The sequence below is a fragment of the Hemiscyllium ocellatum genome, chromosome 45 (genome assembly GCF_020745735.1).
Source record: "Hemiscyllium ocellatum isolate sHemOce1 chromosome 45, sHemOce1.pat.X.cur, whole genome shotgun sequence".
Lineage (NCBI taxonomy): Eukaryota > Metazoa > Chordata > Chondrichthyes > Orectolobiformes > Hemiscylliidae > Hemiscyllium > Hemiscyllium ocellatum.
This window is the reverse complement of record NC_083445.1, coordinates 13,559,121-13,579,957: the sequence shown is the minus strand read 5'-3', so window position 1 is coordinate 13,579,957 and position 20,837 is coordinate 13,559,121. Positions and strand designations below refer to the sequence as shown.

At 39.7% G+C, this 20,837-nt stretch overlaps 1 protein-coding gene across 4 annotated transcripts in view; it reads left to right on the top strand.

Annotated features, from left to right (window-relative positions):
* rfx1a (regulatory factor X, 1a (influences HLA class II expression)) overlaps positions 1-20,438 on the top strand; it is a 150,911-nt gene extending 130,473 nt beyond the window's left edge. For 3 of the 4 annotated variants that reach the window (XM_060855318.1, XM_060855317.1, XM_060855315.1), the window contains exons 14-18: positions 4,641-4,790; positions 9,486-9,694; positions 13,884-14,037; positions 14,499-14,544; positions 17,774-18,072. In XM_060855318.1, the coding sequence (XP_060711301.1) occupies positions 4,641-4,790; positions 9,486-9,694; positions 13,884-14,037; positions 14,499-14,544; positions 17,774-17,931 (717 nt within the window). In that variant the 3' untranslated portion in view covers positions 17,932-18,072. Of the gene's footprint in view, positions 1-4,640; positions 4,791-9,485; positions 9,695-13,883; positions 14,038-14,498; positions 14,545-17,773; positions 18,073-20,417 lie in introns of those variants that run through there. The other variant, XM_060855316.1, reaches the window with a different exon arrangement.
* Positions 20,439-20,837: the final 399 nt, after the last annotated feature.

Genomic DNA, 20,837 nt, shown 5'->3' with positions numbered 1-20,837 from the left:
ACGATGGGCTCTAATTCTAACTGTGTATAACTACATGTTCAAAAACCGTCCCAGAGGACAAGTAACACCGTGGATGCATTGAACTACCTTCCACTGGCAAATACACCACCAGTGGTACTGCCACTGGAAGAGTCCATAATGCTTCTAAATTTTGTGGACACACTTCCAGTCACAGCTGACAATATCAGACTTTGGACGCAGCAAGAGCCAGTCCTGGCAAAACTAAAACAGCTGGGGGTATAGGTGAGTCCAAAGGGCTGACCAGAATTAAAACCATTTTGGATCCCGAGGGCCCTGATCACAGTAGAGGATGACATATTGTTATGGGGACCAAGAGTGATTGTCCTGAGCAAAGGTCGCTGCCAGATCCTGGTTGAATCCAGCAGGGCTTTCCAAAATGAAGTTGTTGGCAAGAAGTTATGTCTGGTGGCCAGAATTAGATGCAGACATAGCTGTGTTGGGGTAGTGCCTAGAGTGCCAAGAAAGACAGAAATTATCATCAGTAGTGTGGGAATGTCCCAGTAAACTCTGGACTCGCGACATTTCGACTGTGCAGGTCCTTTCCTGGGCTCAACATTCATAGTCATTGCAGACGCACGTTCAAAGTTGGTTGCATGTACCTAAGAGTGCATTTGTCAAACATGAGGTCAACGCAAGAGAAATTGTGTGCATCTTTTCCAATACACAGACTCCTGGAAGTGTTGGTCAGAGATAATTGGGCATCATTTACCAGCAGGGAATTTGAATATTCAACATAAGGTATTCGACATAAAGGACATCATCCAATGTTTGGCAGAAAGGGAAGCCCAAACTTTGAAGGCAGGCTTAAAGAAGCAGCCTATAGCTTCACTAGATACTAAACTGTCCTGGTTCCTATTTGGTTATCGGACCATCCCTCATGCAACTGCAGGGATAGCTCCAGTAGAACTGCTCATGGCGAGAAGACTCCGCTCTGGGTTAAATCTAACTTCCTAAACTTGAAGGTGTGGGTGAAATGGCATCAGGAACGCCAGTGCTGGACACAAGACTCCGCTAAGCGAGAAAGGTAATTTATTTCAGGGGGTAAAGTTTTGTGTAGAAATCATAGGAACGGCCCTAGATGGGTAAGAGGCATGGTCGACACGAGGTCAGGTGCAGTAATGTATAAAGTTCAAGTGCTGAACAGGCACATGGACCATATGAAAGTTGCAAACTTGCAAATGGGAGCAAGACGTGCCCGACACCTCGACATACTTTTCAACTGTTCCAGGACCTGTGAATTCTCCCTATCCATCAAATGTTGAAGATACCTCAAAATCTGCGATGGACGCGGCGGATGTCACAGCCTCAATAGTTTTGCCACCTGAAGAGTAGAATGAATTTCTTCCAAGATGCTCTGGGCACAAGAGGTGAGCTACTGTGTATTACGCACTGCCCATGTCAGAGGCAGAGTTGGACAAACCTGACCTGGTGCTACAGTGCCCCAGGAGGAGCTACAAAGAAAAACTGACCTGTGTCCTCTGACTCCGAGGACCAGAGGTATAGTGATTGTAATGAGGTCAACCAGCTGGACCTTACAGAATATGAGTTCCCTGATTGGGATGGTTATTATGGTCCAGTCAGGGAGCCCTGGCTGACAGATAAGAATGGGACTGTCAGACAACCCGTTCACTTTTAAGACCTGGCTCTGAGGAAACTGGTTCAGTGTTAAGGACTCTCCACATGTAAATAAAGGATGACTTGGTGACGGGATATTTATTAGCGTTTACAGGAAGGTATTCCAAAGAGCCCAAACAGCTGTAGGTGTAGACATGTTTTCCAAATAGAAAGTGGAATTAATAATAAACTAAAAGTCTGAGAAATGAAGAGTTTTGCCAGAGCGGTCAGACTGGAAGAGCTACAGAGGTGGAAAGGGGCAAAGCCTTGAAGTTTAAGCGCAAGAATGAAATTTCAAATTAAAAACCAAGAATCCAATGAAGTAGTTGGTTAGCTCACCGAGCTGCTGGGTTATCATGCCAATGTTTCGTTACCATGCTAGGTAACATCATCAGTGTGACTTCTGTGAAGCACTGTTGTTCTGTCCCACTTGTTTTTATTGTGGCCCAGTCTGTGGGAGTGAGTGTCAGTTCTGGGTCTTCTGTGCAGCGGTTTGTCTCTGGTTAGCTTGTCCTAGAATAGTTACTTTGCCATAGTCAAATTGATGGCCCACTTGGGGGTTTGTGTGTATGGAGATGAGGGAGAGTGGATCATGTTGTTTAGTTGCCATTCGGTGTTCGTGAAGTTGGATGGCTAGTTTTCTTCCTGTTTGTCCAATGTAGTGCTTGTTGTAGTTATTGCAAGGGAATTTGTATACCACGTTGGTCCTACATGCTGTGGCTATGGGTCCTTTGTCCTGGCAAGTAGTTGGCATAATGTAGCTGTTGGTTGGCATGCTACCATAATACCTAGTGGTCATAACAGCCAAATAGTTAATTCTAAAATGTTCTTCACAGGTTAGGTTGTCTGTTGGACAGGCATCAGTGGATGAAAATGATGGGGTAACTGTTGTTAGCAAAGACTTTGTGCAAGAGTTCTTCCTCTTCCTTGCACAGTTCTGGTGTGTTGCAGTGTGTCACAGTTGTTTTGAATAGTGCCCTTACACAGCTCGGTTTGTGGAGGTAGAGGTGATTGCTATTGTAGTTGAGAATCTGGACTATGTGGCTGAATTTCCTGTACACTTTATTATACAAAATCACTTGCAATAACTGCAAACAAACACTACATGAGACAAACAGGAAGCCACCCGACTTCATGAACACCAACTGGCAACTAAATGACATGCATCACTGTCCTCATCTCCATATACACAGACCCACAAGAGGGCCATCAATTCAACTATGACAAAGCAGCCTTTCTAGAACAAGCTAACCAGAGACATGTTGGAGGGTTCCTGGTATCCTAGTTTTCAACTAAAAAGGCCATCAACAAACACAAAGACATAGTGAACAAACCACTGCAGAGAAGACCCAGAAATGACAATCACCCCCACAGACCGTACCACATAAAAACCAAACGGGACAGAACAACAGTGCTTCACGGAAGTTGCACGGATGATGTTACCCAGCATATCGAAATATCTGCATGATAACACAGCAGCTCAGTGAGCTAACCAACCACCTTATCTATAACCCAAGCTGCAGATCTTCATGAAAATCCAATGAACTGCTAAAGGATAGGGATGATCAGCAAGTGAGACAACAAGGACAGCTGTGCTTTTGATGTGCTGAAATGTACAAAGAATAGGCAGCTTGGCAAAATGATCTTTGGAAAATATGAGGCAGAATGCACATTGATGATTTTTCAAGTGTTGAAATAGTTATTGAGATGGTATGTATGTAAGGATTATAAACTCAGTTTGTGTCAAATTAGGTGTCCAGTACAGCAGTCTAATGGAGTGATCAGACCTAGTCTTGTCTTTGATTGAGACCCTGGAAACAGATGTTATGTAAGGTAGCCAGATCAAAGGAGAGTTTATATTAAGGAAAGCCTTACCAAATGCAGGAGAACAATGACCTCAAATTATACCTGACAATGTGAATTGTAAAGGGTTAAATAACCTAATAACTTCATTTGTGGTTTTCTTTCTGTGTATCTAATATATCAGTCATGTTTGGTAAATCCAAGTACTAATTTATTTTTAAAATCAGGAATGTGATCAATTTGTTTCTTTGATATTCCTCATCAAATGAATGATGCATCATCGTACTTCATTACATAGGTTAGGTAACAGGTCATCAAAGAACAATGAGGCATCAGTTCTTCGGTGGGGTGGGGGATTCAATTACCCGTAGATTTTCTTCATGTGACTTCTGCAACCAAAATACAGATTTTAAAGTTGAAAAAGGAGCAGGAACACTTAAAGTTTCAAATCAGACCATGAGACACAACCTTGTAATTGGCCAAAAACTTAGACCAGTTGAAGGATAAGTATCTTTAATCAGTTTATTTGAACATGTTATAACAGACTTTTGGAACAGTTGGGATGTGAACCTGGACCTTCTAACCCAAAGGTTTAAAGATAGAGACACTACCACAGTGTCAGAAGATTCTAAGAGATTCTAATTTTTAACCAATCTCTTCAAACATGTTTTTGTACATCTATGGGACAGGTGAAACATGAACCTGGATTTGCAGTTCTAGAAGTAAGGACTTTACCACTTCACCACAAAAGCCCTTCCAATTGAATGCTGTGCTTATCATTTGTTTAATTTTTTTAATTACAAATACAGTTTTAACACTTTTATATGTTATACTTAAGGGTATAAGCATGTATTCATTCCATCGCCTCAAATTGCATGCTGTTTGTTCAGCCTGGAGGCCGTTTTGTTTGTTAAATTTGATATGCTAATTTTCAGATGTCCTTTGAGCATAACGTATCCTCTAATGCACATTATTTCAGGATATGCAGGGGAAAGATTTATTCAGTGTTCCTGTTAAAATTGTAGCACTTTGATTAATTTTATTCTTTAATGTAATCCTGTAACTTATGTTTTAAAACTCTATATCAGAAAATAGATTAATCCTTGACTGTTTTATTCACTCACCACTGGCCCATTATTAATAAATTTTAAATTGTATTTGGACCTTAAATATTCATTGCTGTTCATTTCTAACTCCTGTAGGTGGCAGCTGCAAGTGCCTTTGCACAGACTCTGAGACGTTACACATCCTTAAATCATCTTGCTCAGGCAGCCCGTGCTGTGCTGCAGAATACTGCACAGATTAACCAGATGCTGAGTGATTTAAACCGAGTAGATTTTGCAAATGTTCAGGTAATTAGCACTGCACCAGAAAAAAGCTCCAGGTCCAATCATAGCCATTTGAATTAGCTGATCTCAACCAAGTAGTGTTAAGGAAGCACTGGTCTGGATTTTATGTTGGTAATGAGGACAGAACTGTCTGTGGTTGCTGTCATTACTCATTTGAAACTGACAATGTGACTTCTGCAACCAAAATACAGATTTTAAAGTTGAAAAAGGAGCAGGAACATTTAAAGTTTCAAATCAGATCATGAGGCACAACCTTGTAATTGGCCAAAATATTAGACCAGTTGAAGGATAAGTATTTGAAACTGACAATTACATGTTTAAATGCAGAAGCTGGTGATTGCTGTGACTGAAAGCATGATTCTTTAGAAATTGAGTACAGGAGGTCTCCAATTGGAAATTTCTCTTTTATAATAAATTATACATATCTTCTGAAATTATTGAAGTTAATGATATTTTATCTTCTATTTTAATCCAATGTGTATGTCTCAAATCATTTATTTTGTTAAATAGAGTAAATTAAAAGTAGCGAACTTTTAACTTTCCTGTTTTTGTGTATGGGAATATTTTAATGTGACTTGCTGCTTACCTTACTGCTGCTGTATGCCGATTAACTCAGCACCAGAAAGAAACTACCATCATTAAAGTCTGCACCACAGAGATTGCTGTATCTTTGTTGGCAACCTTCTTTAAGTGTAGTGGAGGACGTCATTGCTTCTCCACTGACTGGAAGATCTGTCCATTGTATAGACTTAGTGCCCTGATTTAGGGAGAAAAAAAGGATGAACCAGATATTGCCTCATTTAATGGTTATCCTTTGATCCACTCCTGGAAATGGCGTTGTCAGTCAATGCTAGATTCCGCCTTGACCCTAATATCTAATGGTCAGTCACATTAAGAATCTGGATCAGTGGTGCTGGAAGAGCTCAGCAGTTCAGGCAGCATCCTACGAGCAGCGAAATCGACGTTTCGGGCAAAAGCCCTTCATCAGGATGAAGGGCTTTTGCCTGAAACGTCGATTTCGCTGCTCGTTGGATGCTGCCTGAACTGCTGTGCTCCTCCAGCACCACTGATCCAGAATCTGGTTTCCAGCATCTGCAGTCATTGTTTTTACCCAGTCACATTAAGAACACCAACTGTCCCATATCCTCAGATGTAGAATGATTCAGACCTCTCCTAATACTTGAAAAGAGCAAGAAAATAATAGTTGAGGAGGTGGAGGACACCACACATAAGATGTTATCTCTGAATCCAAGAGTGAAAGGAAGAATATAGAAACATAGAAGATAGGAGCATGAGCCTGCTCCGCTGTTCATCACCGTCATGGCTGATTATCCAACTCAATAGCCCAGTCCTGCTTTGTCTCTTTAACCTTTATTCCATTCACCCCAAGTGCTATATCTAGCAGTCTCTTGAATACATTGAATGTTTTGGCATCAACTGCTTCCTGTGCTAATGAATTCCACAGGCTCCCCACTCTTTGGGTGAAGAAATGTCTCCTCATCTCCATCCTAAATGGTCTGCCCCAGATTCTCAGATTGTGACCCCTGGTTCTGGATGCACCCACCATCAGGAACATCCTCCCTGCATCCATCCTGTCTAGTCCTTTAGAATTTTGTAAGTCTGTGTGAGATCCCCTCACTCATCTGAACTCCAGTGAAAATAATCCTAACATAGTCAATTCTCCACATGAGTCAGTCCCTCTATCCCTGAAACCAGTCTGGGAAACCCCTCATTGTACTCCCTTGAGAGCAGGAGCATCCTTCCTCAGAAAAGGAGACCAAAGCCGCACACACTATACCAGGTGTGGCCTCACCAAGGCCCTGTAAAGCTGCAATGACACATCCCCTTTCCTGTATTTGAAACGTCCCGCAATGAAGGCCAACATACCATTTGCCGCCTTTACCGCTTGCTGTACCTTCAGTGACTGGTGCATAAGGACACCCAGGTCCCGCTGCACTCTCCCCTCTCCCAATCTACAGCCATTCAGGTAGTAATCTGCCTTCTTGTTTTTGCTTCCAAAGTGAATAACCTCACATTTATCCCAGTTATACTGCATCTGCCATTGATTTGCCCATTCACCTAGCCTGTCCAGATCATGCTGAAAGATTTCTGCATCCTAGTCACAGTTCACCCTCCCACCTAACTTGGTATCATCTGCAAACTTTGAGATGTCACATTTTGTTCCATTATCTAAATCATTAATAACATTGTGGATAGCTGAGGTCCCAGCACCGTTCCCTGTGGCACCCTACTAGTCACTGCCTGCCAATTTGAAAAGGACCCATTAATTCCTACTCTTTGTTTCCTCTCTACCAACCAGTTTTTTTTAATCCATCTTAATACACTACCCCCAATTCCATGCACTTTAATCTTGCACAATAATTGTATGCAGGACTTTATCAAATGTTTTCTGAAAGTCCAAATGCACCATATCAACTGGCTCCCCTTGTCAACTACTGGTTACATCTTCATAGAATTCCCATACATTTGTGAAGCATGATTTCTCCTTCATAAATCCATGCTCCCTCTGTCTGACCCTGCCACTGCTTTCTAAATGCTCTGCTGTAATGTCCTTAATAATGGATTCGAGAATTTTCCCCACTACTGATGCTAGGTGACTGGTCAATAATTCCCTGGTTTCTCTCTACTTTTTTTGAGTATATGAGTGACATTAGCTACCCTCCAACCTGCAGGGATTGTACCAGAGGCTAGAGAATCCTGGAAGATGACCAATACAACTGCTGTTTCTAGAGCCACTTCCTTAAGTACTCTGGGATGTAGACTGTCAGGTCCTTGAGATTTATCTGCCTTCAATCCCCTCAATTTTTGCGGCACCATTTTTCTACTAATATTGATCTCCCTCAGTTCTTCCCTCGCATTAAATCTTGCATTCTCCAACATGTTTGGTATCTGATTCGTGTCCTCTCTTGTGAAGACAGACCAAAGTATATATTCACTTGCTCAGCCATTTCTTTGTCCCCTATTCTACATTTGCACATTTCTATCTGTAGGGGACATACATTTGTCTTCACTAATCTCTTTCTCTTCACATACCTATAGAAACTCTTAGTATCAGTCTTTATGTTCCCTGAAAGCTTCCTTTTGTACTGTATTTTCTCCTTCTTAATCAAATGGTAATAGTCCTATACATGTGCCATTTGCTGTTTATATTATATTAAAGCAAGTACCATATCAATATAGTAGCTAGAAAGTGTTAATCAACTTAGTTACAGGAAGACATGCAATAATACAGAACTTAAAATGCTTCAAGTTTAAAAAAAATTACTTTCCAATGCAATTACTGTTGTTATGTGGACACAACAGGATTCACATGACACACATAGCAGTGAGATCAGCAGTGTCTTTTTTGTGGTCTGCACTGTGGTACAAATGCTAGCCAGAGTAATAGGAAACTCTGTACTCTGTGCCATTATCATGGAATCTTTAATATCCATCTTGACCACAAGAGCAAACAAATAGATTCTAGTTGCCATTTTTTATCTAACCAATGCAGCATTTTCTCAGTACTGTATTTAGAGTACAGATGTACAGCACTGAAACAGACCCTTTGGTCCAATTCGTCCATACCGATCAGATATCCTAACCTAATCTGGTCCATATCTCTCTAAACTGTTTCTATTCACATGACCATCCAGATGACTTTTAAATATTGTATTGTACCATCCTCCTCCACTTCTTCTGGCAGCTCATTCCATACATGCACCACCCTCTGCATGAAAAAGTTTCCCCTTAAGTCCCTTTTAAGTTTTTCTTCTCTCACCCTAAACCTATGCCCTCTAGTTCGGGACTTTCCCACTCCAGAGAAAAGACCTTGTCTATTTACCCTATCCATGCCCCTCATGATTTTATAAACCTCTATAAGGTCACTTCTCAGTCTCCGTTCCAGGGAAGACAGCCCCAGCCTACTCAGCCTCTCCCTATAGCTCAAAAGCTCCCAAAACTAACAACATATTTGTAAATCTTTTCTGAGCCCTGTCAAGTTTCACAACATCCTTCCAATAGGAGGGACACCAGAATTGCATGCAATATTCCAAAAGTGGCCAAATCAATGTCCTGTATAGCCACAACATGATCTCCCAAGTCCTCCATTCAGTACTCTGACCAATAAAGGACAGCATACTAAATGCCTCCTTCATTATCCTATCTACCTGCGACTCTACTTTCAAAGAACTATGAACCTACACTCTAAGGAGTCTTTGTTCAGCAACATGCCGAGGACCTTACCATTAAGTGTATAAGCCCTGCTCTGATTTGCCTTTCCCAATGAAGCATCTCATATTTATCTAAATTAAACTCCATCTGCCACTGTTCAGCCCATTGCCCCATCTGATCAGAGGTAACCTTCTTTGCTGTCCACCAAACCTCCAAATAACTGTCAAATTCACCTGATGTCCTGAAGCAGAGCTTGAACCTACAAACCTCTAACTCTAAGATGCTATCAACCAAGCCAAACTGGCTTTTATGATTTGTCACTTGCACTTTCTCAGTTCAGTCAGAATTGATTCTGTATTGGTTATGAGTTCATGCAGTGTGAAACTAATCAGCAGAGCTAAATCAGCCTCTTGCTAATGTCTTTATGTCAATGAGAGAAATCCCTGGTAACATAGCTTGTCTTTTGAAAATCGGTTTGTACTTGAGCAGATGTACATGTAATAGTGATTTAATGGTTTTTTTCAGGAACAAGCTTCATGGGTGTGTCGTTGTGAGGATGGTGTTGTGCAAAGGCTGGAACAGGATTTTAAGATGACTTTACAGCAACAGAACTCCTTAGAGCAATGGGCATCCTGGTTAGACAGTGTGGTAACCCAGGTCCTCAAACCATATCATGGCAGTCCTAGTTTCCCCAAAGCTGCCAAACAGTTCCTGCTCAAGTGGTCCTTCTACAGGTAAGTCTTATAATATTGTTCTGCGTAGGTAGAAGTGGGTTATTAAATGAAAATATACTTGATAATGTGTCATGATGCACAGGAAATTTAATTACAGTGGTTGCAGTAAATCGTCTGTATCCACGAAATCATGAATTCGCCTAACCACACCAAAAATATAATTTACCAATAAAAAAAAGACGTTGCAGGCAAAAATCATGTATCAATGATTTTTAATTTAATTTCATCAATCACAGGGATTCTCAGGAACAGAACTCTCGCTGATATGGAGGAATGACTGTATTTGAATTTAAATATTATATCAATATATTTCACTCATTTGAACCAAACTACTAGTTTTATACAACGCATTTTATTTCTTGTGCTTTTATGTAAGTAATACTAATGAGTAAATGTCAAAACTTTGTACAGTTAACAACATTTGTTCTCTTTGTACGCTGTTTGGTTGTTATGAAGGGACAGTTCAATAAACTTGTTACCTCACCTTGAATAAAATAGTCCTTCAGCTGCAGATCTACTTTCTCAAATATGTCTGGTGTCATTTCTGAACTCAGTCATGTGGAGGAGAAGACAGAGTTGCATTTAAAAAAAATTTCATTTGGATCGCCCAAAAACCTTGGCAAACAATGGGTAACTTTTAAAATGTAGTCAGTTGTCTTGTAGTTGAACAAGAATAACATGTAACTTCAAACTATGCTGGTTAGACAAAGTGACATTCTTGTTCCTCTGGCATCCTCCATGTAGTGCTGGAGTGGGCTTCCTCCACACCTGCAGAGAGAAGTTAAGAAATTTTAATGTCATAATATTGGTAAATATCTCAAACTAAGCCACAATCTTCATGCAGTATAAAATGGAGTGAGTATGTCTGAGTGTTAGTCCTATTTTCATTGCTGGATGAAATTTTCAACACTCAAAGTTTCAAAATTTTAATTGTTTGGATGCAGTGGTTTGGATCTGATTATCTAAACGAAGTTATTTTAATGCACATCAGTACTCTGAAAGTTTTATTAATGTAAGTAGCATTGGGAGACTTGGATTCCTCTGATCTCCCACCACCTCCCAAATTCAGTTATCATTTTCGACAATAACTAATTGTTGATCCTGTGACTTGAATCCCAGAAAATGCTTCATCAATGCAAATTCATAGCTTGTATCTGAATATAGGATATGCTATCAGCACCAATAATTATTAAAATTATCTTATATAACTGTGGAATGGATATCTTTGATTTGGGGAAGTAAAATTGAAGTTGTTGGTGTCTTGTTTCATAGAACATAGAATATGACAGTGCAGTACAGGCCCTTCAGCCCTCGATGTTGCTGTGAAACCAATTTGAAGCCCATCTAACCTACACTATTCCATCATCATCCATATGTTTGTCTAATGACCGTTTAAATGCCCTTAAAGTTGGCAAGTCCACTCCTGTTGTAGACAGGGCATTCTATGCCCTTACTACTCTGAGTAAAGAAATTATCTTTAACATCTGTCCGATATCTATCACCCCTCAATTTAGTTATGTCCCCTCATGCTAGCCATCACCATCCTAGGAAAAGGCTCTCACTGTCCATCCTATCTAATCCTCTGCTCACCTTATATATCTTTCTTAAGTCACCTCTTAACCTTTTTCTTTGTAATGAAAACAGCTTCAAATCCCTCAGCCTTTCCTTATAAGACCTTCCCTCCATACCAGTCAATATCTTGGTAAATCTCCTCTGTACCCTTTCCAATGCTTCCACATCTTTTCTATAATGCAGCAACCAGACTTACGCAACACTCCAAGTGCGACCGCACCAGAATTTTGTACAGCTGCAACATGATCTCATAGGTCTGAAACTCAATCCCTCTACCAATAAAAGCTAACATGCCATATGTCATCTTAACAACTCTACCAAGCTAGGTAGCAACTTTCAGGGATCTATGTACATGCACACCAAGACCTCTGTGCTCATCCACACTGCCAAGAATCCTACCATTAGCCCAGTACTCTGCGTTCCTGTTACTCCTTCCAAAGTGAATCACCTCACACTTGTCCACCTCTCAGCCGAGCTCTGTAGCTTACCTGTGTCCCTCTGTAACTTGCAACGTTCTTCAGCAGTGATCACAACTCCATTGACCTTTGTGTCATCTGCAAATTTACTAACCAATCCTTCTACACCTTCATGTAAGTCAGTTATAAAAATGACAAACAGCAGTGGCCCCAAAACAGATCCTTATGGTACACCACTAATTACTGAACTCCAGGATGAACATTTCCCATCAACCACCACCCTCTGTCTTCTTTCAGCTAACCAGTTTCTAATCCAAACCGTTAATTCAAGCTCAGTCCCATACCACCATATTTTCTGCAATAGCCTACCATTGGGAACCTTATCAAAGGCTTTACTGAAATCCACATACACCACATCAACCACTTTACCCTCATCCACCTGTTTGGTCACCTCAAAGAGCTCACAAGGTTTGTGAGGCATGACCTACCCTTCACAAAACCATGTTGACTATCCTTAATCAACTTATTCCTTTCCAGATGATTATAAATCCTATCTATTAAAATTGTTTCCAACATTTTACCCACAACAAAAGAAAGGCTCACTGGTCTATAATTACAGATTGTCCCAACTTCCCTTCTTGAACAAGGCGACAACAGTTGCTTTCTTCCAGTCTTTTTGCACTATTCCTGTCAACAATGATGACATAAAAATCAAAGCTGAAGGCTCTGCATTCTCCTCCCTAGCTTCCCAGAGAATTCTAGGATAAATCCCATCTAGGCCAAGGGACTTATCCATTTTCACACACTCCAGAATTGCTAACACCACTTCCTTGTGAATCTCAACCGAGTCTCGTCTAACAGCCTGTATCTCAGTATTCTCCTCAACAAAATTGTCTTTTTGCAGTGTGAATACTGATGAAAAATATTCATTTAAGCCTCTCCTCAGACTCCACACACAAGGTCTCACTACTGTCCTTGACTGGCCCTAATCTTACTCCCATCATTCTTTTATTCCTGACATACCTATCGAAAGCTTTAGGGTTCTCCTTGATCCTATCTGCCAAAGACTTCTCATGTCCTCTCCTGGCTAACTTTCAACTCTCAAGTGCTCTAACTGAGCCTCCACGTCTCATCCTCACATAAGTCTCCTTCTTTCTCTTGACAAGAGATTCAACTTCTTTAGTAAACATGCTGTGTTAAACTGTATCCAGTATGTACACTTCCACAAGTCTCCTGGTAAAAAACTATGACTAATTATTTCTCTCAAGATCGTTTTCATATTGACAGTAGATAGGTAATTTGGCTCCTTCTTGGGTTACAAAGTCAACTCCAATAAATCCAAGACTAAGACAGTCTCGAATCCACTCTTGAAATCTTTCCCTTTAAACATAGAAAATAGAAACAGAAGTAGGCCATTCGGCCCTTTAAGTTTGCTGCACCATTCGTTATGATCATGGCTGATCATACAACTGAGTAGGAACAAATTACTGCAGATCCTGGGATCTGTACTGAAAACAAAAAAAAATGTAAGAAATCACAGTGGATCAGGCAACATCTGTGGAGAGACAATTAGCTTATGTTTCAAGTCTTGATGATATTCATCAGCTCTGCTAAGTAATTTGATAACCATGTTTAGAATCATGATGGTGGATAAGGACAAACTTTTACCATTGGCAGACCTGCATTTAAGAACCAGAGGACACCAGTTTAAGGTGAATGATTACATGAGACACACCATTTTTATACAGTGAGTGGTTAGGATTTGGATTGCCAGAGAGGGTGGTGGAAGCAGATTTCATTGAAGATTTTAAAGTCAATTAAATGAACACCTGAACAAAGAAAAAAAATAGCAGCATGTGGAGAAAGGTTGCAGGGTAAAAAACTAATTAAATTGCTCTTGCAGAGAGTGGCACAGTGGGCTTAATGGTCTTCTTTTGTGCTGCAAACATTTTTATCATTCAATCATACCCTCCATCTAATACATTTCCCGTTAAGATTAGATAATTAAGGAGTAGGTGGCAAGTGGAAACCAGCTGTAAAAACACTTCTTCTTTATGTTGTCTTCTTTCCAAGCCAAAAGCTAATGTTGGATGCTTATAGGTTTCCAGAATGACGTATGCTTTTAGAAAATTTGTAGTGAGGAACTCTTATTAATAAAACATTTAACAGCACTTCAGAAAGAACTGTTCTATTTACTTTAGTTCAATGGTGATTCGGGATTTAACTTTAAGGAGTGCAGCAAGTTTTGGGTCCTTTCATCTTATTCGCCTTCTATATGATGAATACATGTACTATTTGATAGAGCATCGTGTGGCACAGGCAAAGGGAGAAACACCCATTGCTGTCATGGGTGAGGTAAGTTGTATGTAATCTTCTGTCTCCATTTTGTTCTCATAATTGCATATGTTTTAATTTGTTACATGCTAATGTGGCAATTTTAATCTTCATGCTAAACTCTCACTGATATTATTTGCCAAATCTTTAATCGCTGCATCAATTGTTGAAATACTGTTTACTTTTTGAAATACAATGGATAAATAATTGTTAACTGTATTGTATAAAAATAGTGTAAAATGCATTGTTTTAAATCTATACTCCTAAAGAATGACAAGTTCATGCAAAATACAATGTATTTTAAATTCACGGTTTGATTTTGCAAAACATGTGGTAGAAGTATTTATTGTAAAATTAAATGATTAAACACAAAAGTATGTCATGTAGTACTCAACTGCTAGAGCTGCTGGTCTAGTTCTCTTCCACTTTTGCAATGCAATGAGTTAAAGGCAAAATAAGACACGTTTCTTCTTTTAATGTAGTTTGCTGATCTAGGACGGGCTTTAAACCCTCTGGATCCTGACAAAGGTAGGCAATGTACTTGAACACAAAAAGCAAATCCACATTTATGTTTATTTTATAACTGAGTTTGTAGTATTGGAAGATTTCTAAACTTTGGGACAGGTTGATCATTTATGCAAATTTGGAGAGTGAGAGGCATTGCCTTTCATCCTTTCTCTGATTTGGGTATTTATGTTGATTCAACAAACACAACCACTTAATTGAGAATGATGAGTACCTCATGTCCTGGTACTGAATGTTGTGGTTGTTCATTGCTGCGAAGTGCAGTCATTTTTCCTTAGCAACATCCTTTCACCTCCTTAAAGTATTTCTGTGCAAGTAAGTTTTTTTTGAATTTTTTGATGTGTGATTCCATATGGAAGATAAATGTGTAAATATTCAGAGGTATGCAAAGATAGGAATGAAATTAGATTGGTCACAACATCTAACTAATCTTGTTGTTTGGAATGTGTATGGAGTTGCTCAGGTTATATATATCCCAATGTTAACAATGGGTTAGAGTAGAATAGAATCCCTACAGTGTGGAAATAGGCCTTTTGGCCCAACAAGTCCACACCAACTCTCAAAAGAATAACCCACCCAGACTCATTCCCCTCCCCAATTATCCTACATTTACCCCTAACTAATGCACCAAACCTGCACATATTCGGATTATGGGAGGAAACCCACGCAGACGCTGGGAGAATGTGCAAATTTCACACAGACAGGTGCCCAAGGCTGGAATCGAACCCGAGTCCCTGATGCTGTGAGGCAGCAGTGCTAACCACTGAGCCACCATGCCACCCATAATGAATTACAGACAGCACTTCAGCTTCCCCCTCATTGCAAACCCAATTCAAGCCCCAGTGAGACTTGAACCCACAGTCGCTGGCACTGGAGAGCAGTGCCTTCTCCATTAAGCCACTGGGGATGCCTCCAAGTGCTACAGTTTCCTCCCACAATCCAAAGATGTGCAGGTTAGGTGAACTGGCCATGCTACATTACCCATGGTTTTCAGGGATGTGAGGGTTAGGTGTATTAGTAAGGGGTAAATGTAGGGTAATAGGGTTGGGAAATGGATCTGGGTGGGTTTCTCTTTGGAGAGTCGGTGTGGACTTGTTGGGTCAAATGGCCTTTTTTCCACATTGTAGGGATTCTCTATGATGGGTTTAAATTATTGATCATGTAAAGAATAAGCATCAAAATAGACTGGTTGAGATGAATGGCCTATTTATTTACAGGGTGTAATTTATGTCTATGTGTCATTGTCATTGAGCTGTTTATTTTTTAAACACACACTCCTCATTGCCAATCATCCTTTACTGTCTGAAGTCTCTCAAAATGTCATCACCTCCCAGATTTGTGATGGGTTTTTTTTCCTGTAATGCCATGCAGTCAGCTTTCCACTCCTGTCCAGTACCAAAGCAGCTATGAGTAAAGTTGCAAATGGCATACTGCATGACTGTGGATATCATCCTGCCAGTAGACTTTACTATAATCAACCACACTAGTCTCATTCAATGTCCCTTGTGTTGTCAGGCACAGTGGGACTGATTTCACTTGGATCTGCTGTTATCTATTTGATCATCGCCATTGCATCTCCAACAATGGTTTTTCTCCTAGACAGCTCTCTTGAAGATCAAAAGATCTTTGGCCTGCCCTTCTTCACCTATCATGGAATCATCTTTTATGTGGTGCTATCAAAAATCAACTCTACCTTCTCACCCCCTGTTTTGATCTTTCCATTGCTTTTCTATTTGCCCAACATTCAGCCCCAGATTAGCCACAATTTTCTCCTGATGAACATTGGGGAGACCAAACCCATTATCTTCAGCTCCTGTCCAAGATTTGTACCTCAATTATTAATTCTATTCCCTACCTCAGTATGCTGTTCAACCTTAATCTGATTCCTGCCTCAAAGCACCAAGATTATCTGTATATCTTACCATGCAGTAGATGCCACTCAGCCATCTAATCTGTTTTTGCCAGATTTCTGGTCCTCAAATGTTCAAATTTAGAGTTCTTATCCTTATATTTAAATCACTTTGTGATCAGTCTGCTTCCCATATCCCCTACAACCCACCCTTCTGTCTTGGCAACTTACCCTGCCACCGCAGGAATTGCAAAACCTGTGCCCACACCTCCTCCCTCAACTCCATCCAAGGTCCCAAAGGAGCCTTCCACATCCATCAAAGTTTTACCTGCACATCCACCAATATCATTTATTGTATCCGTTGCTCCCGATGCGGTCTCCTCTACATTGGGGAAACTGGACGCCTCCTAGCAGAGCGCTTTAGGGAACATCTCTGGGACTCCCGCACCAATCAACCACACTGCCCTGTGGCCCAACATTTCAACTCCCCCTCCCACTCAGCCGAGGACATGGAGGTCCTGGGCCTCCTTCACCGCTGCTCCCTCACCACCTGACGCCTGGGGCAAGAACGCCTCATCTTCCGCCTCAGAACACTTCAACCCCAGGGCATCAATGTGGACTTCACTAGTTTCCTCATTTCCCCTTCCCCCACCTCACCCCAGCTCCAAACTTCCAGCTCAGCACTGTCCCCATGACTTGTCTTACCTGCCTATCTTCCTTTCCACATATCCACTCCACCCTCCTGACCTATCACCTTCATCCCCTCCCCCACTCACCTATTGTACTCTATGCTACTTTCTCCCCAGCCCCACCCTCCTCTCATTTATCTCTCCACCCTTCAGGCACTGCACGATTTTACTGCTCCTCGATGCTGCCTGAACTGATGTGCTTTTCCAGCACCACTCTAATTTAAACTCTGGGTTCCAGCACTGCAGTCATTGTTTTTACCTTGCTTCCCATATCTGTAGCCTCTCCTAGTATATCATGCCCTATCTCTACAGCTACTTGTACTTCTGTCTCTCTCTCTCTCACCTTTTAAAAGCTTTGCCTTCGGAAAGCTCGACTGGGCTCCATGTCCTGGTTTTATAAACAATCTCACCTCTTTTCCTCCCCAAAGCCCACTGCTTAGCTTTCATCTTTGTCACCTTTAAACTTCTTATGTCTCTTGCTTAGGATATTTTTCAGTTTTAAAAGCACTGTATAATTCCTAGGGATTTTGTTTTTAATAATTTCAACCATGTTCATCGTTATGCCCAGCTTTTAATCTAAAGCTTTTGTATAAAGTAAATATTCCTTGAATGGTTTTTGTGGAGGAAGAGTAAATTATTAATTTAGGTGATTCTGAATTTGTATCATTTTTTCCTTTTAAATCACCTTAATCAGATGAGGAGGAAGAGGAAGAAGAAAGTGATGATGACAGTCAACAGGAAATTCCAATGGACAATGAACCAACATTAGTAACAGATGCCATGGAGCCACCAGCCAAATTACCACGGACAGATTCAAGGGGAGTGTTCGTCCAAGCACCACCAACCAACTGAGAATAAAACGTAGGACAAAAATCAGAAAGCTTTTGCTTGAATTTAATGCAGTTCGCTCACTACCCATGGCACTTAATTGCCATTGCATAGAAAGACATTGTCTATAGTTATCACGAATCTCAAACATCTGCCAAAATTATTTTAGTTCAACATTTATTTATATGAGTTATATTAAAAATAAAGAAGAAACATTTGGGCACTAGGTGTAGAGCATGTTGGTAAATGAATATCTTCACACAGTTACAAATTTAAAGCCACTCAGCTCACAAGAAATATAGAAACTGAAGCTTTACAAAGCTCAGGATCATGCTGCATTCTGCTGCTTACATTCTTTCTTTGAAAACCATGCCAGCCAGGCAAGTCAGTAACCTATTGCCCAAATACTACAATTTCATCTCATTCAGCTGCATTTACTTTTATTTTCGTAACCAAAACATTGCATCCACGAGTATTGTTTGCTGCCACTGGAATAAACAAAAGGTGAAATGAAAAATCCCACTAGAATTTCTAAGAGAATTTATTTCAAATTAAATTAGGTCTGTTTATAAGTGTGCTACTAAACATTGTACAGGTATAGGAGCTAGTGTGTTTAACATGTGGGCCCCTGATGCACCTTTAATTAAAATAAAGTCTGAAACTAACTAGACTATTGAGTCAGTTTACACATGTTATTTTAAATATTCACATTTTAAAAGAATTACAAGCTGTTTGATCACACAAGTAGCTTCATTCAGCAAAAATAAACAACTATATCCTACTGCCAAGAAAGCACAGATTGAACTGGGAACATAACATTGAGTTGAATCAAAGATTACTCATTCTAGATTGACAAGTATGATGATACTTTCACACCAATAAACCTCTTGTAAGCCAATCTTGGAGACGTTCCTCTGCTTATTTTATAGGTTTTTATCTTTAATATGTTAGTTTGTTTTACAAGTTAAACATATTTATTAAGACACATTTTGAAAGGCTACGCATTAGCTTGTGCAGTGGCAGCAGTTATAACAGAACACTGACTTTACACATTTGCATTATTTTTCTTTGACTTTCCCACAAATAAATTAGTAACCATTTGGATTTCTCTTTATCTGTACTGCTCATAGAATGAAAGTTTATGTCAAGTGAAACCTAAGAAATACGATCCATTTTTCCATGTTATTATATCCTTTAACTCAGTGTCCTTCTTAAGGTGGCCCTAATTGCTGGTGATGGGCTTGAAGAATTGACCATTACATAGGACATAATGAGGCACTTTTCTCGAAGGAAATAGGGATTTTGGGCTGAAAGTGTGTTGCACAGTCACTTTCTATTCCTGGTGTTTCATGGGAGGTACATCAGACTTGTGAGTTGGAGATGAATCTGGAGTCCTAGAGAGGCTAGAAAATTGGAATGAGCTCACTGGAAGTATTAGCTAAGTTGTATTATCTCACAGGTTGCAAACTAAAGCTTTTATAGGTATTTTCTGTCCACTACAAAATGTAACACAAAGGAAGACAGGAATTTAGGCAATGGGGAGAAAAGTATTAAGATGTAAATCCTTTGCCAATAATATGATTAGGTCAATGTTCAGTAAAATTTAACTAACACTAATTTGCTGGTGTATTGACATAACTTTCAGGAACTGTCATATTTTCCTGTATGATTTGTTGATGTAGTTTAATCATTTATGTTGCAATATTTAATGGAATTTTAAGTTTCCAGATTGATTATTCTTGTTCTGTTCTGCAAGGATGGCCCATTAAAATGTTACAGTAAAAGGGATAGAGCTTAGATTGTTAGCACTTTATTCTCCATGCTCTTCTCAGGCAGAGGCCTTCTGATCTTTTCTATACTGAACGTGATTTGCAAGTCAATGAATTGAAATCACAAACAATTATTATGAAGAGCCCTGTTGAACGCTATCAATACTCATTGTACATATTACATCAAACTTGATAAAGATCACTAGATGACACCAGCTGTACTGATATAAGTGCAAAATATTTATTTTTTCAATCTACCTGCTGAATTATAGTTTAGCATCAACTTAAAGCACAGTCACAAACAAGGGCAAACCTCTATTCAGATTTCAAAATTAAGCTTGTGTTTTTTTTAAAAGTTCACTTAATCCAACCTGAAAAATATTCAGAATCAGCCTTATATGTGAACGTATATATGTAAAACAAAACCGTGCTGATTCATCAGGCATCACTGCCTTCTATAATTATGAAAATAATGAACATCCTGGGAAATATTATTAATGGAGAAATTGTATTGCAACAAACTTTTGAGCTTGTTATATTTCTGACTACCATGTTTTCATTTGGAGCAGTGTCTTTATCGAAAATTGACTTCCTTAACTGAAACAAAGCTCTATCCAACTAACCATTAAAAATGTAGTAAATAACAAGTTTTAGTCTTAGGGACTCCTCCTTGTCAGTAGGGAAAAACCCAAAATACTTGCATTTTAAAGAAAATTATACTTTTTTTTCATTTTTTTTCAGTTTCTGCTTTCTCCTGAAGATACTGACCCATGTTGGAATATAATCCAATGGTGACAGTGCTGCAGTGTCTTCACCCATATGGTCATTCTCAATGTTTGAGCCTGGCCAGTGGGTGTCAACAGGCTATTGACAATGTGTGACATCACAATTGAATTTGATTCTGTCTTTAACCCATGTATCCATGCACATTTTATAGTAGGAAACACTAGATAATAATCAGACAACTTTTTCACTTTGCTAGCCTTTCACATAACCTCCTCTGTCAAGGCCTGTGTGGTCACTATCCATTGATGATTATCTTGTTTTGAATTCTTTTATCTCCTCACTCTTCTTTCTTTCCGTTAAATAATCAGTGATGAACTGAATTAGATTTTGTTGTCTTTCAGAAATCTATCTCTTAAGTGATGCCAGAATGTAAAT